Source organism: Nerophis lumbriciformis, linkage group LG06, assembly GCF_033978685.3.
Source record: "Nerophis lumbriciformis linkage group LG06, RoL_Nlum_v2.1, whole genome shotgun sequence".
NCBI classification, from domain to species: domain Eukaryota; kingdom Metazoa; phylum Chordata; class Actinopteri; order Syngnathiformes; family Syngnathidae; genus Nerophis; species Nerophis lumbriciformis.
The window spans coordinates 19,785,050-19,798,940 of NC_084553.2; the positions used below are offsets into that span (position 1 = coordinate 19,785,050).

The 13,891-nt window shown below is 41.5% G+C and overlaps 1 protein-coding gene across 2 annotated transcripts in view; it reads right to left on the bottom strand.

Annotated features, from left to right (window-relative positions):
- Positions 1–13,891, bottom strand: part of cemip (cell migration inducing hyaluronidase 1) — a 344,459-nt gene that overhangs the window by 98,508 nt on the left and 232,060 nt on the right. For both annotated transcript variants that reach the window (XM_061963866.2, XM_061963867.2), the window contains 2 exons: positions 8,318–8,465; positions 7,255–7,446 (listed from right to left, as the gene is read on the bottom strand). In XM_061963866.2, the coding sequence (XP_061819850.2) occupies positions 7,255–7,446; positions 8,318–8,465 (340 nt within the window). The remainder of the gene's footprint in view (positions 1–7,254; positions 7,447–8,317; positions 8,466–13,891) is intronic.

Sequence of the window (13,891 nt, forward strand, 5' to 3'; positions counted from 1 at the left end):
CCGAGTCAAGCCCTGGGTCCTGAAGACTTGTGTTGCTCAGCTAACTGAGATCCTGCACTTCATATTCAACCTGAGTCTGAAGTTAGAACGGATACCAGCGCTATGGAAAACATCCTGCATAGTGCCGGTGCCCAAGAAGCCCATCCCATCGGGCTTGAATGACTTCAGAACAGTTGCCCTGACGTCTCATGTCATGAAGATCTTCGAGAGACTTGTGCTGGATCAGCTGAGACCCCTGTTGGCTCCTTTCCTGGATCCCCTACAGTTTGCGTATCAGCCCCGTGTAGGAGTGGATGATGCTATTATCTACCTGCTGCATCGTGCTCACTCTCACCTGGGTGGTGGGAAGGGCACTGTGAGGATCATGTTCTTTGATTTCTCCAGTGTCTTTAACACCATTCAGCCGATTCTGATGAGTGACAAGTTGCTCACGATGAGTGTCAGTTCATCCATTGTCTCCTGGATTACTGATTACTTGTCTGACAGGCCCCAGTTTGTGCGACTGGGGAGCTTCCTGTCAGATACTGTGGTCAGTAATGTGTAACTGCTCCACAAGGGACCATCCTGTCTCCTTTCCTGTTCACCCTGTACACCTCAGACTTCCAGTATAGTTCCAGGTCCTGCCACCTGCAGAAATACTCGGATGACTCTGCTGTGGTCGGGTGTATCAGAGAGGGACAGGAATTGGAGTATAGGACACTGATCGCTGACTTTGTAGAGTGGTCTCAGGTGAACCATCTGCTCCTTAATGTGGACAAGACCAAGGAGCTGGTCATCGACTTCACGAAGAGAATGACCCTGGTGGAGCCCATCAAGATCCAGGGCCGGGAGGTGGCAGTAGTGGGGAAGTACAAGTACCTGGGAGTCCACTTGAACAGCAGGCTGGACTGGAAGGACAACTGCAAAGCTGTTTACAAGAAGGGCATGAGCAGACTCTTTTTCCTGAGGAAGCTTAGGTCCTTTAATGTGTGCAGCAAGCTGTTAGAGATCTTTTATCAGTCTGTTGTGGCCAGTGCACTGTACTTTGCAGTGGTTTGTTGGGGGAGCAGCACCAGCAAAATGGACTTAAACCGGATTGACAAACTGATCCAGAAAGCCGACCAAAGTATTTGTACCGTATTTTCCGCACTATAAGCCGCCCCGGGTTATTAGCCGCATCTTCAATGAATGGCATATTTCAAAACTTTGTTCACCTATAAGCCGCCCCGGGTTATAAGCCGCGCCTACGCTGCGCTAAAGGGAATGTCAAAAAAACAGTCAGATAGGTCAGTCAAACTTTAATAATATATTACAAACCAGCGTTCTAACAATTCTTCTTCAGTGTCTGAATTAAAAAGTTGGGCGAATACGGCATCCAAAATGGCCGGCTCCGTCTCGTCGAAGTCATTAGAGTCAATGTTGCTGTTGTTGTCCAGCAGTTCCGTGAATCCTGCCTTCTGGAAAGCTCGGACCACAGTTGAGACCGATATATTCGCCCAGGTATTTACAATCCACTGGAAGATGTTGGCGTATGTCGTCCGGCGCTGTCTCCCTGTCTTAGTGGCGCAGGTCATCTTTTGCTTCCTCTACCTACGCACCATTTATGTTCACTTCTCTTGCTGCTGCTCTATTTCCGTGTTCTACTGCGTGACTTATTGCCTTGAGTTTGAATTATGCGTTGTACACGTGTCTCTTAATAGGAGCCATTTTGTGGTCTTTACAGATGTAAACACACAAATGAAATGAAACGTAATATCCGCGCGCTTCTTCTTCTATGGGGGCGGGTGGTTGCTTACAGTAGAAGAAGAAGCGCTTCCTCTTCTATGGGGGCGGGTGCTTACCTTGGCGGTTGCTTACCGTAGAAGAAGAAGCGCTTCCTCTTCTACGGGGAAAAAAGATGGCGGCTGTTTACCGTAGTTGCGAGACCTAAACTTTATGAAAATGAATCTTAATATTAATCCATATATAAAGCGCACCGGGTTATAAGCCGCACTGTCAGCTTTTGAGAAAATTTGTGGTTTTTAGGTGCGGCTAATAGTGCGGAAAATACGGTACGCAGTTGGAGGCGTTTGTGTCAGTGAGGGACAGGAGGACACTGGACAAACTGCTGGCCATCATGGACAGTCCTGCCCACCCACTCCACCAGACAATTGAGGGACAGCGGAGTTCATACTCTAACAGGCTCCTTCATCTTCGTTCCCACAGTGTTCGATTCAAGAATTCCTTCATTCCGCACTCCATCCAGCTGTATAATCACTCGCCATACAGCAATAGATGATATCTATTACCTGACACCTTCTATGTTAGCTACTTCTCTTTGTTTATAATGTCTATTTTCTGCTGGATTTACTCTCTATTTTATGCTGCAGCTGTTACATATACTGTAATATTGTACATGGTAATTGTTATATATTGTATATATGATATAAACATATAATATATCAGTATATATCCTATACTGTACATATATTATGTAAATATTATGTATATAAGTTAGATTTTATATTGCTTTTAGTCTATTTTATACCTGCATTGTCCTTTCCATCTTTTCCATCATTTGTAACTGAGCTACTGTGTGGAACAATTTCCCTTGTGGATCATTAAAGTTTGTCTAAGTGTAAGTCTAAGTCTAATCACTTATCTTAATATTCAAACACACTGTTACTGTGTAATGTTGTGTAATGTTACAAACATATCAAATATAGTTGTTAAATAAAACCTCTGCTTTGTATTGTAAAGAATACTTGGGCCTACTAGGCCTACTAAGTTGGTCATTATGGTGGTACTTGGAGAGCCAAGTGTTTTCTGAGGTGGTACACGGTGAAAAAAGTTTGAGAACCACTGCTTTAGAGTTATCATTCCTGAGTACCAATATTTTACATGTTAACATAAGACTGTAGATGCATTTATGAGTGTGTGATGGGTTTATAGAGGCCTAAAATGAATAATTAGTCATATAAATCATGAAATAAATAGCTTTCCTCTTTTGCGCAATTTTCTCAACTCATGTGTATAAAATACACCAATCACACAAACAATTCCTTCATTAAGTCCTCTACAACACCATGGGCAAGACCACAGAGCTGCCAAAGGACCAGCACAAGACTGGAATAGGCTGAAGGTTTGACAATCAACACCTAAATTATTCACACAAGACCACAAGGAGAATGTGATGTGGTCACATTAGAGCAAAATTAAGGTGTTTGTCATCAACAGGACTGAACATGTTTGTTTGCAGAGAAAAAACAACAACACTTTTTTAAATTAAAATCAAATACCTATATCTACTTCCATCCAGTGTCTTACATGGGTACAGTTCATAGGATTACCAGTCCTATTCGAGACTTTTGTGGTCTTCCAGTTCCACTAAAGTGACAGAGAGGCTGCAATTCCTGCAGCGTCTTCCCCGGGTCCTTCTCCCAGCTGTGCAGTCCCAAAACACCAAAAGGCATCTGGACTTGATGCCTAAGCCACCACAATTGGCTCCTCTCGATGTGAATGAGCTGCTGCTCTACTTTAAGCTCCTCCCAAGTGACTGACCTACTCACCCTATCTCTTTGAGCAGGGTTCGCGACCACCCATTAACTTTATCGATAGTTCCCAAAAATGTTAAGAAAAATAAATGCATTTTCACATCAGTATGCACAGTCCCGGAGGGTGACCAACAGTCCTGCCAACATTTCAACCCCTGAACACACCCATACACCTCGCTGCACGCAGCCTGAGCTCAGTCCCTGAAACCAAGACAATGTTCCAAACCAGTTTGCCCCACAAATCTGCGTTGCATGTAGGGGTGATTAGTCGACGATGTCGACAACAATTTATATTACAATTTGTCGCTGACACATTCATTTGTCAATAATATTTTCATGAACGACATTGCTCATTTTTTCCAGATGGAAATAAACATGTGTGAGCCAGTGCGACCGGTGACCGGCAAGCGACAGGAGGAGAAAAATAGCTGCAGCCACTGCAACCACACTACCAGTGAAACCTATATATAAACCATACCTATAAGCTTGCTTTTCATGGCGGTACGTCTGTCATGCGGGAGCATTTATTTACTGTAAGTGGAGGCATGTCGGGCAACCGGAAGATGTGGTCCTAGAATCTCTTCGTTAAGATATAGCCTATTGTTAGCGAGATAGGTAAAAAAAAATGTTTTATTATTATTTTAGCCAAAGTCTACCAGAGAAACTTGGGTTATATACATGTGTGCAGGTTTCTCAACACATCATCAGCATCACAAAATAAAATGTTCTTTCTAAAGGAAGCAATAGATTTTTCTTTGTTTGCATTACCAATACCATTTGTTTTTATCAGACCTTTGCCTATCCTTGCCTTGAAGTATGTTTAATACAATTTTTACTATTATTGTAGCAATCTAATGCACAGCACAGTTGCAGTTTAAATACTTGTAAATAGCGCCTGGCAAAAAATATCTCAAGCTAAATTTAAAATCCCATTGCTAAATTAGAGGCCACGGAAAAGGTATTTAAATTCCAATAGCTGAATAGTCAACTAACCATTACGATAGTTGGAGATTAGTCGACTAGCAATTTTTTGTTTTTAGGTCAGGTCATATTGCATAATGAGCACATCCAAAAAAGATCTGCCGGCTGAAAACAGGGATGTTGGGCTCAAAAGGTGGGTGCCCAATGTCTTAGGGTGAGTCCAACACATCACTCGACCTTGCTCTTTCTGTGACTACTTAAAAATTGTGACCAAAGATGAAGCTAGGAACGTAGCTTGATAGGCAAATTGCTTTAAATACCACTGTACTGTACGTCCAAATATAACAGACTGCTGTTAACTACTAATCAAACCAGGTCGAAACAAACTGAGCTACTTTGTACATTACCTACTCTACCACACTGACTAATACAGTTGTATCAAACCTGACATTTTAAACATGTCCAACCTTGGCACACACAACTGATGAATAGATCACTGCAAGCTATCTTTAATTCCCTCTGATCCATGCCCATATTTTGCAACTGTCGAACACAAACAACCTCCTGCTTTTGCATAACCTGAGGGTCTTGGAACTCAGTTATTTTCACAGTGTGTTCAAAAATCTGGGGCTGCCAAGTAGCACAAATGCAGCAATCCATTAAATGAATTAATAAATCAGTTGACTGTCACCGGAGAGATCAGGGTGAGTGTCGTACTTCTGGACAGGTACTTCAAAATACAAGAAATAAATGATTCATAAATAAATATGTTAGGTTAGTAAGGAAGTACAGTACCAAATAAAATGTTCAGTATACACTTTATCTCTTGTTATTTCTGACTTGTGTTAGTATTTCAATCAGCTGACAAGGCAGACCTGAAATTCTCATACAAGAGTGTAAATGTACACAGGATGATGAAGCAAACTAATAAGTACTTGTAGCAAATGTCCTGTGCATGTTGACGTTCATATACAGTATTTAATGTTTCAATCAGCATGAATAGACCTATTTAGTAACACAGAGGCATCCAGGATACATGTTAAGACTTTTCCTTGGACTTGAGTCAGTCCAAACACCTTTCTCTGACTCTAGCACAGTACTCTAAGTTGTTTACATCTGGCCTGCGTCAAACTAAAAACATCCAAGTTTGCACACTCACTCCACTTCCGCAGCCATGCCTGGTAAAGTGTACATAATGTGGCATTGCATGGACTTGTATGAAAATATATGCATGCCTTGAAAAAAATTTATATTTCGATTACATTTGATGCTCTAAACTCTGTACCATCACATAGGACAGTTTTTTTTTTTTTAATGGTAAGCAGTTCATGTGACATTTTATCTGGAAAAAGTTTAGACCTATACACAGAAGATGGAAAATGCACACAGAAAAGCTGAAATGATTTCCCTCACAAACCTTCTTGTGTGCAGTACTCTTGTGCCACTAGAATGAGCACATTGCACCGCATGACTTTCCAAAACAGGATCCCCCACCTTTTCCATAACACTAGTTACGTCCGCCAGGAGGTGATGTCTTCACCGGGGCTTGTCTGTCTATTTCTTATTTAGTAACATAACTCAAAAAGTTATGGGCGGATTTTCATGAAACTTTCACAAAATGTTAGAAATCCGATAAGACACAAGTGATTACCATCTAGATTCAGGACTTTTTTTCTCGATAATTCTTTACAATTGGGAGATATGACCTCTCCAAGGACTTTCCTAATTCATAATTCTTACTACTTTACTTTCATTTCTTAGCCGATTCAAGCCATTCCAATATGAAGACCTTTAGCTTATACAAAATATTCAGGCTGTTTATTTTCCACATTCCAAGATTCCTGGAATATTTCTTACTTCTATGTGGGGTGGATGTTTCTGACATCTCTCCTCCACCTACCCGATCAAACACACCAACATCTGACAGTTGTTTTTTCTCTCAAATCCCCCCTCATGCAGTCCATTCACCTCAGATTAGGTCTTCTTTTTTCTCACCTTCGCTGTACCTCCATATCCATCACTTTTCTCCTGACGTATGACTCACTCGTCTCTTTCCATCACATGGCCTTTCCACTAAAGTCTTCTTTCTTGTATCTTCTTGGATATCTCCACCACTTTGCCCTTTCTTTTACCATTTAATTTCTGATATATCCATTGTGGGTACTCTACGCATCCATATAAGCAATCTTATCTTTGCCACATCCAACTTCTTCTCTAGCACCTTCTTTATCTGCCATGTATCGGCAGCGTAGATCATTGCTGGTCTTACTACATTCATATAAACTCTTCCCCTAGACATAACAATGATTCTACGACAATACATATACATTTAAATCCTCAGCCACCGTCGACACAATATCACACTTTGTTTATTAAACTTACAAGCAAACAATTTCGCACTGTGCACATGCTTCACTATATATCACGTCAGCCAATGATGAGGCTCCTTCATGGGCTCTGTTCACCCCTCCTTCTCTAAATCCTGTGATTGGATCTGGAGGGGGTGACTGCCAGGAAGACAAATTATTTTGTCTTCCGGGGTTTTATTCACTAAAGTAATTAATTATATGACACAGACAGCATGCAGACGCATGATTGTCACAGAAATAATGACTGTTACGATATTTTGTATGATGCTAAAATATTTTTTTTTAATTTAAAGTATATAACTTAGGTACCCAAGTTGCTGCCATAACACCAACAATACAGTTCATAGCTAAAATATACTTAAAGAATCCCAAATTGTGTGTTTCAGATTGAGATATGAAAAAAGCTGAGACATATTGAAGTTTTGCTTGATGGTCAGTCAGGTTTTTCTCACCTTGAACTTTAACTTGGTTGGGTGTGCAAGCAGGGCAAGAGAGTAGATGAAACTCCTCCGTCTGATGCATGGTGTAGTCAGTACTGGCCACCACCACCTGATCTCCAGGTAGCCAGCCTATTGGTTGGTCAGCAAGCTCCAGAATTGTGCTGTTGGACGTCATGTCAATGGAAATGGATGCCTGAGGACGAACTACAAGAAGGATATTGAGAGTTAGAGCAAGCCGAATGCATATCGGGTTTTACAGTCAAATAGTGTACTGGTTTCAACCAAGTTCATGCTACAATTTTGTTTTTAGCGCATGCAATCGTTGTAGTTGTTCTATATGTTTTTGCTTTTGCATCAAATACCAGAATAGTCATAAAGTGCAACCTCAATTTTAACACACCATACTTTTTGTATTCAACAAAAATGTTTACCAAAAGTTTTCCCTTGTTTTCGTATACCGTTTCAATTATTGCCTAACAAATCTCACGCGTTGGTTACGAAGTCTCTGTGAAATGAATGTATAATGTATATGTATGGGTAAGGAGCAGGTGAGGAGCCTGAGGGTCTGGCGGAGGTCTGCGCTCTCCAAGGGTTTTTCTATGGTTATCAATATTATTTTGAGAAAAATTCAAAAATATCAAAATGACTCGAGTGTTCTTTTTCAGTATGTGACTCTCTAAACAGGATACAAATTGACCACTTAAAGAAAAGTATGAGACAGGCCTCTGGAAGAATGATTAAGTCATTAAAAGTAAAAGTTGAGGTCAGCACAGTTCTTGTGTCCAATCACGCACAGTCAAATTTCCCTGCAATCAAAATGTGGTATAAAAAGGCGTCTGAGGCTTTCTCAGATGATGTATTTACATTTTATTCACATAGATTTACTGTTTTTGTTGTTTATTTCAGGGCTGCATGACACACTGTATCTTAACTTCCAATGGCTTGTTTTCACACTACATCAGTGTAGTCACTTCCTCCTTGGGTTTATCCACATAAAAGTAGGTGTTTAAAGCAAATTAACCCACTACCTTATAAGTTTAAAATCCACACTGCTGTTTAAAAGGAATACAATTACCCAGTTTTCCACACAGGAAGCGAACTCTGTAGTTGTGGCATAGGCCATGAGTTTGGTCCTTATTGCGGCAGACAAAACCATAACCCTTATCATTTTTGTGGATCACATCCCCTGTCTGGTTAGAAGGTATGCCGTCGTGGGTTTCCGCCTGGAGAGAAAGAACACACAGAGCCTATTATTACTTCTAGCTGTATTTGAAAAGTTGAATATTTATCATCTTAACTGTTGTACAATGTTCCCACTAGTATTTTGATAAATGTAGCATGTCACATTACAGGTTTCCACTTCCTGACTCTTACTGTGAAGTTGTTGCCTCATTCTTTGTTTTGTTTCCTGCTAGATGCCTGACTTTGTGTGAGATCAATCAATCAAATTGTATTTACATAGCCCTTAAAGTCAGATGTGGTGGTTCGGGCATCTGGTCAGAATGCCCCTGAATGCCTCCCTGGGGTGCTGTTTAGGGCTACGGGGAAGACCCAGGACACGGGAAGAGACTGTGTCTCCCAACTGGCCTGGGAATGCCTCGTGATCCCTCGGGAAGAGCTTAACAAAGTAGCTGGGGAGAGGGAAGTCTGGGCTTTTCTGCTTAGGCTGCTGCCCCCGCGACCCGACTTCGGATAAGCGGAAGAAGATGGACGGATGCATGGATAGCACTTAATCACTAATGGCTCCAAGAACTTCTCAAACTCAATATAGCATCCCCTGATTTCAACTCGACTAAAAACTAAGATGGGGAAAAAGAAGAAACCTGTAGAAGGGATCACAAATGTTGGGACCCTCTACCAAAGTGACCGGCTGCAATAGATGTCGAGAGGTTACAGTTATTGAATTGTTAAATAAATGAATTATTAAATTAATATATAAAGTGGGAGTCCAGTCCATCGGGAAACCAACAGATAACCATGGGTAGGAATGTATCTTTGTCCAGGCTCATCCAGTCAGCTTCGCAGAGATGTCTACAGCTGTGTATGGAAGAGTGGTCCAAAGCGTGGTCCAACAAGTGGTCCATCTCGGGTCTCAAGTTAGGTTACACCTTCTCCAGACAGGTACCTCTCCAGAAATGATCCTCTCCAGGCAGGTGAGAGGGCCTAAACAGGGGTGTATTTAAAGGCTATAGTATATGAATGAGTTTTAAGGTGGGACTTGAATGCTTCTATTGAGGTAGCATCCCGAACTGTTGCTGGTAGGGCATTCCAGAATACTGGAGCGTGAGTGGAAAACACTTTAGAGCCTGCAGACTTTTTTAGGGATCTGGGTTCACTTATAATCCAGCGTTTCTGGAACATAGATTTCGAGACGGAACATAATACAATCGGACAGGTAATGTGGTGCTGGACTGTTTAGTATTTTGTACATAAGTAAAAAAAAAAAACAACTTAAAACTGCACCTGAAGTTTACTGGGAGCCAGTGCAGCTGAGTCAGCATAGGTGTCAGTGTTGCCAACTAAGCGCCTTTCCACTCTTGGCAACTTTATTTTGTAAACAGCTACAAGCGACAAATCAAGCCACTTTTTCCGGTGTTATTGGAGACTTTTGTGTATCCCGGAGACTCTGAGGTGAAAGCACTCAGCAGTTACTTTCCTCAGCGAGCAGTGAAAATTGCTGGCGCTCAGCTGGTGACCCTCACAGGGCAGGAATTGCAGCGGTTCGCGCATGCGCAAATCATTTGCCTTTTATGGTGCGTTTGTCCCATTGTACTAGAAAGTCGGAATTTCCGAGTTCCTGGCCAGAAGTTTCGACTGGAATTTAAATTGCAAATGTTTTTTACTGTCACACTAAATTACTGAATTTGATTTGCCTACTGTACACAGCCTCAGTCACTTACTCACCTTGTCCGTGTGTCTCCCTGTGACAAAAGTTGAACATATAGCAAGCTGGCTCATCATGTCAGTCAGTGTAGAGAGAAGACACACACACCTCCAGACTGAAAATTAAATGCAAATGTGCAAAGCTGCCACTTTTTCCGCTTTAGTTTACAGAGCCAGATGTGAATGTAAATATTTATTCACTGTCATGTCAAGCTAATATAAATTGCTGCAACGTCCCAATTGCATCCTTCATGTTAATTAGCCAGTCCTTAGATTTGGTTCATTCGTGGATATTACATGGGGCGGCGCGGCTCTGTTGGTAGAGCGGCCGTGCCAGCAACTTAAGGGTTCCATGTTAGCTACCCACTTCCGCCATCTCAGTCACTGCTGTTGTGTCCTTGGGCAAAGACACTTCACCCACCTGCTCCCAGTGCCACCCACACTACTTAAAATGTAGCTTAAAGATGTAGATAATGGGCTTCACTATGTAAAGTGATTTAAGTCTCTAGAGAAAAGCGCTATATAAATATAATTCACTTCACAACCGTCCATTGTTTTGATCAAATTTAACAATGCGGAAAACACAATTGGTTTAGAAAACAACAAAGAATCAAAAGACAAAAGTAAATTTGTAGTTCTAATCATGCATCCATCCATTTTCTACCACTTATTCCCTTCGGGGTCGAGGGGGGCGCTGGAGCCTATCTCAGCTACAATCGGGCGGAAGGCACCCTGGACAAGTCGCCAACTCATCACAGGGCCAACACAGATAAACAGACAACATTCACACTCACATTCACACACTAGGGCCAATTTAGTGTTGCCAATCAACCTATCCCCAGGTGCATGTCTTTGGAAGTGGGAGGAAGCCGGAGTACCCGGAGGGAACCCACGTAGTCACGGGGAGAACATGCAAACTCCACCCAGAAAGATCTCGAGCCTGGGATTGAACTCAGGACTACTCAGAACCTTCGTATTGTGAGGCAGACGCACTAACCCCTCTTCCACCGTGCTGCCCTAGTTCTAATCATACTTATCATTTTTTAAACTCACTTTTGTATCTGTCCTACAGCGTCTATTGCAATAGATTATGCAAATGAGGTGACGGCATCATCTAGCAACTTTTAGGACAGCCAATAGCTATTTTCCTGGCTGAGGAGTTGGCAAAATTAATAGGCGTAATATGAGCACATTTTCTTGTCCTAGTCAAAAGTCTAGCAGCCGCATTTTGTACTAACTGCAATCTTTTATTGCTGGACATGGGGAGATCCGAAATTAATATGTTACAGTAATCAAGACGAGACATAACAAACACATGTACAATGATCTCGAATGAAATATTGTGGTGATAAAGGAAGGGTGTTTTAGTGACATTCTTTATGTGCAGCTCAAATGAGATAGTTAGGTGAAAATAATACAGAGATGTTGTGCAGAGTTGCTGTGGACAATTGTTTTATTGTCGAATTTCAAAGTGGTATCCTTAAACAAGCGCCTGTGTCTAGCAGGACCGTAGTCAACATCTCCGTTTTCTTAGCGTTAATATGCAGAAAGTTGCTGGACATCCATTGCTTGATTTCATTTAGACACGCCCCCAGATGACTACAATCTGGCTTGTTGGTCAGCTTTAGGGGCATGTAGAGTTGGGTGTCATCAGCAAAAATGTGAAAGCTAACACCATGTTTGTGTATGAAGATGATATGCTGAAAAGTATAGGGCCAAGAACTGATTCTTGTGGGACTCGACAGGTGACCTTAACATACTCATAGATCACATTGTTATGGAATACACAGTATGTCCTTTCAGTGAAATAAGAGCTAATCCAAGAAGATGCTAAATCTGACACACCAATTTGATGCGACCAAAGGCTATGTTCACACTGAAGGATAGGATGTCCAATTCAAATTTGTTTGTCAAATCCAATCGTTATCGTGGCCGTTCACATTACAAACACAACAATATGATTTCTAATGTAAATACAATCTGACCTGCATGCGGACAGTTCTTCATGACGTCGCACGCACTGCAGTGTATACAGAAGTAAACATGGCTTCAACTCTAGTCGGTCTCAGCACTGGCGCAGTTCTGGCAATTTCAAGGATTTTGTACAATCAAAGTCAACATTTTCTGAAATAAATTATTGTGCGTAGAAAATTAAGAAGGAATAGGACAAATATTTTGCCACTCACAGTTTTACAGGATATTTTGCTTCGATGTCTGCTTGAAGCGCGTTTGTGGGCGAGCAGATGTGAGTTCGTATAACATATTATTTTCACCAGATTTCTGCTCTGTTGTCAACTATTTATTTTGTAACATGTCTATTGATGAATATATATGACACTTACCACTTTTTGATGATTTTCTGGTGGGATGAATGCGACCTGAGTGAGGGAGCGTTTACATTAAGGACGCACGTATATCCGATTTATATCCAAATACGAAAGAGGCCTGGGTCAATTATGAAAAAATTGGGAATTGCACTGTTCACACTGACATGAAAAAACAGATACATGTCGTGTATGGGCAAAAAAAAACGGAATTTACCTGTAGTGTGAAAAAGGCCTAAAAGAATGTTCGAAGGCAGTAGTGAGCTCAAGCAGTAGCAACATAGATGCTGCATCGACATCCCAAAAAATCATTAGTACCTTTTGCTAGGGCCGTCTTGGTATAGTGATTTGTCCTAAAACCCAAATGAAGAAGTTCAAATTGATTCATTTAGCTGCTGTGCAACCGTTTTTTTCAAGGATCTTTTTAGATAAATGGGAGATGTGACACCGGCCAGTATTTCAGAAGGAAGTCAGGGTCGGGGTTTGGTCTTTTAAACAGAGGATGAATAACCGCTGTTTTGAATTTTTAGGGAACAGTACCAGAGGAGAGTTATGAGTTAAAATGATTTAGCACTGAGGGTCCTAGTATGAAAAACAGCTCCTTGATGAGTTTCCCAGGAAGTGGGTCGAGTAGACATGATGCTTGTTTTGTCCCATTAACGAGCCGCGAGAGTTCGTCGAGCATTACATCCTCAAAATGAGAGAGAATATTTTGGAGAGTATTTGCCCAATGATTACATTTTTTGTGTCAACTTTTTCTTCTTCTTTAGTGAGCTTTTTTACTTTCATGATGTCTCCCAAGTGTGAGGCAGACTCTTAGGATTGCAGTACGCCAACGAAAATTTAACGGGCAGTTAAATCAGACAAGGTAAAAAGGTAGGAATCAACATTGGTTGCTTTCTCCATCCATTTCGCTTAAATGTTACGACAAACATGAAAGTTAAAGATGCTATCTTTGAAAATGTGAAAGAAACCGTTCCTGTGAATGTTTTTTTTTTTTTTTTGGGTCATAAAAAAATACAATCATGCTGTTGTGTTTTTATTTCCCTGCCTTCTCTTTTATTGTGATGTTTCCTAGGCTCATTAGTCTCCAGCGAGGGGCGGACACTAAGGCACACCTGCAACCCATTTCTTCAGAGGAGTATTTAAGCTCGTCACCCACAGCTGGGCCTTGCCGGTTATTTTATCCTGCACCTTCCACGTGCATGTGCCTGCTTCGCCTCGTCAGTCCTGGTATGTTGTTTTTCCTTAGTCCTGTAATTCCTAACGTGTTGTGTTTGTTTCCTAGCCTCCTTGAGGCAACAAGGACTTTACCCTGTGTCTTAGTGTGCCCTGGCTTCTCCCCCTGCCGACCACTGAGGAACCTGTTTTCATTTAAGTATTCATGGTGTGCACTTCTGCCCCCATCGCTTTTTGTTACACTTTTTGGACTCATTAAATGT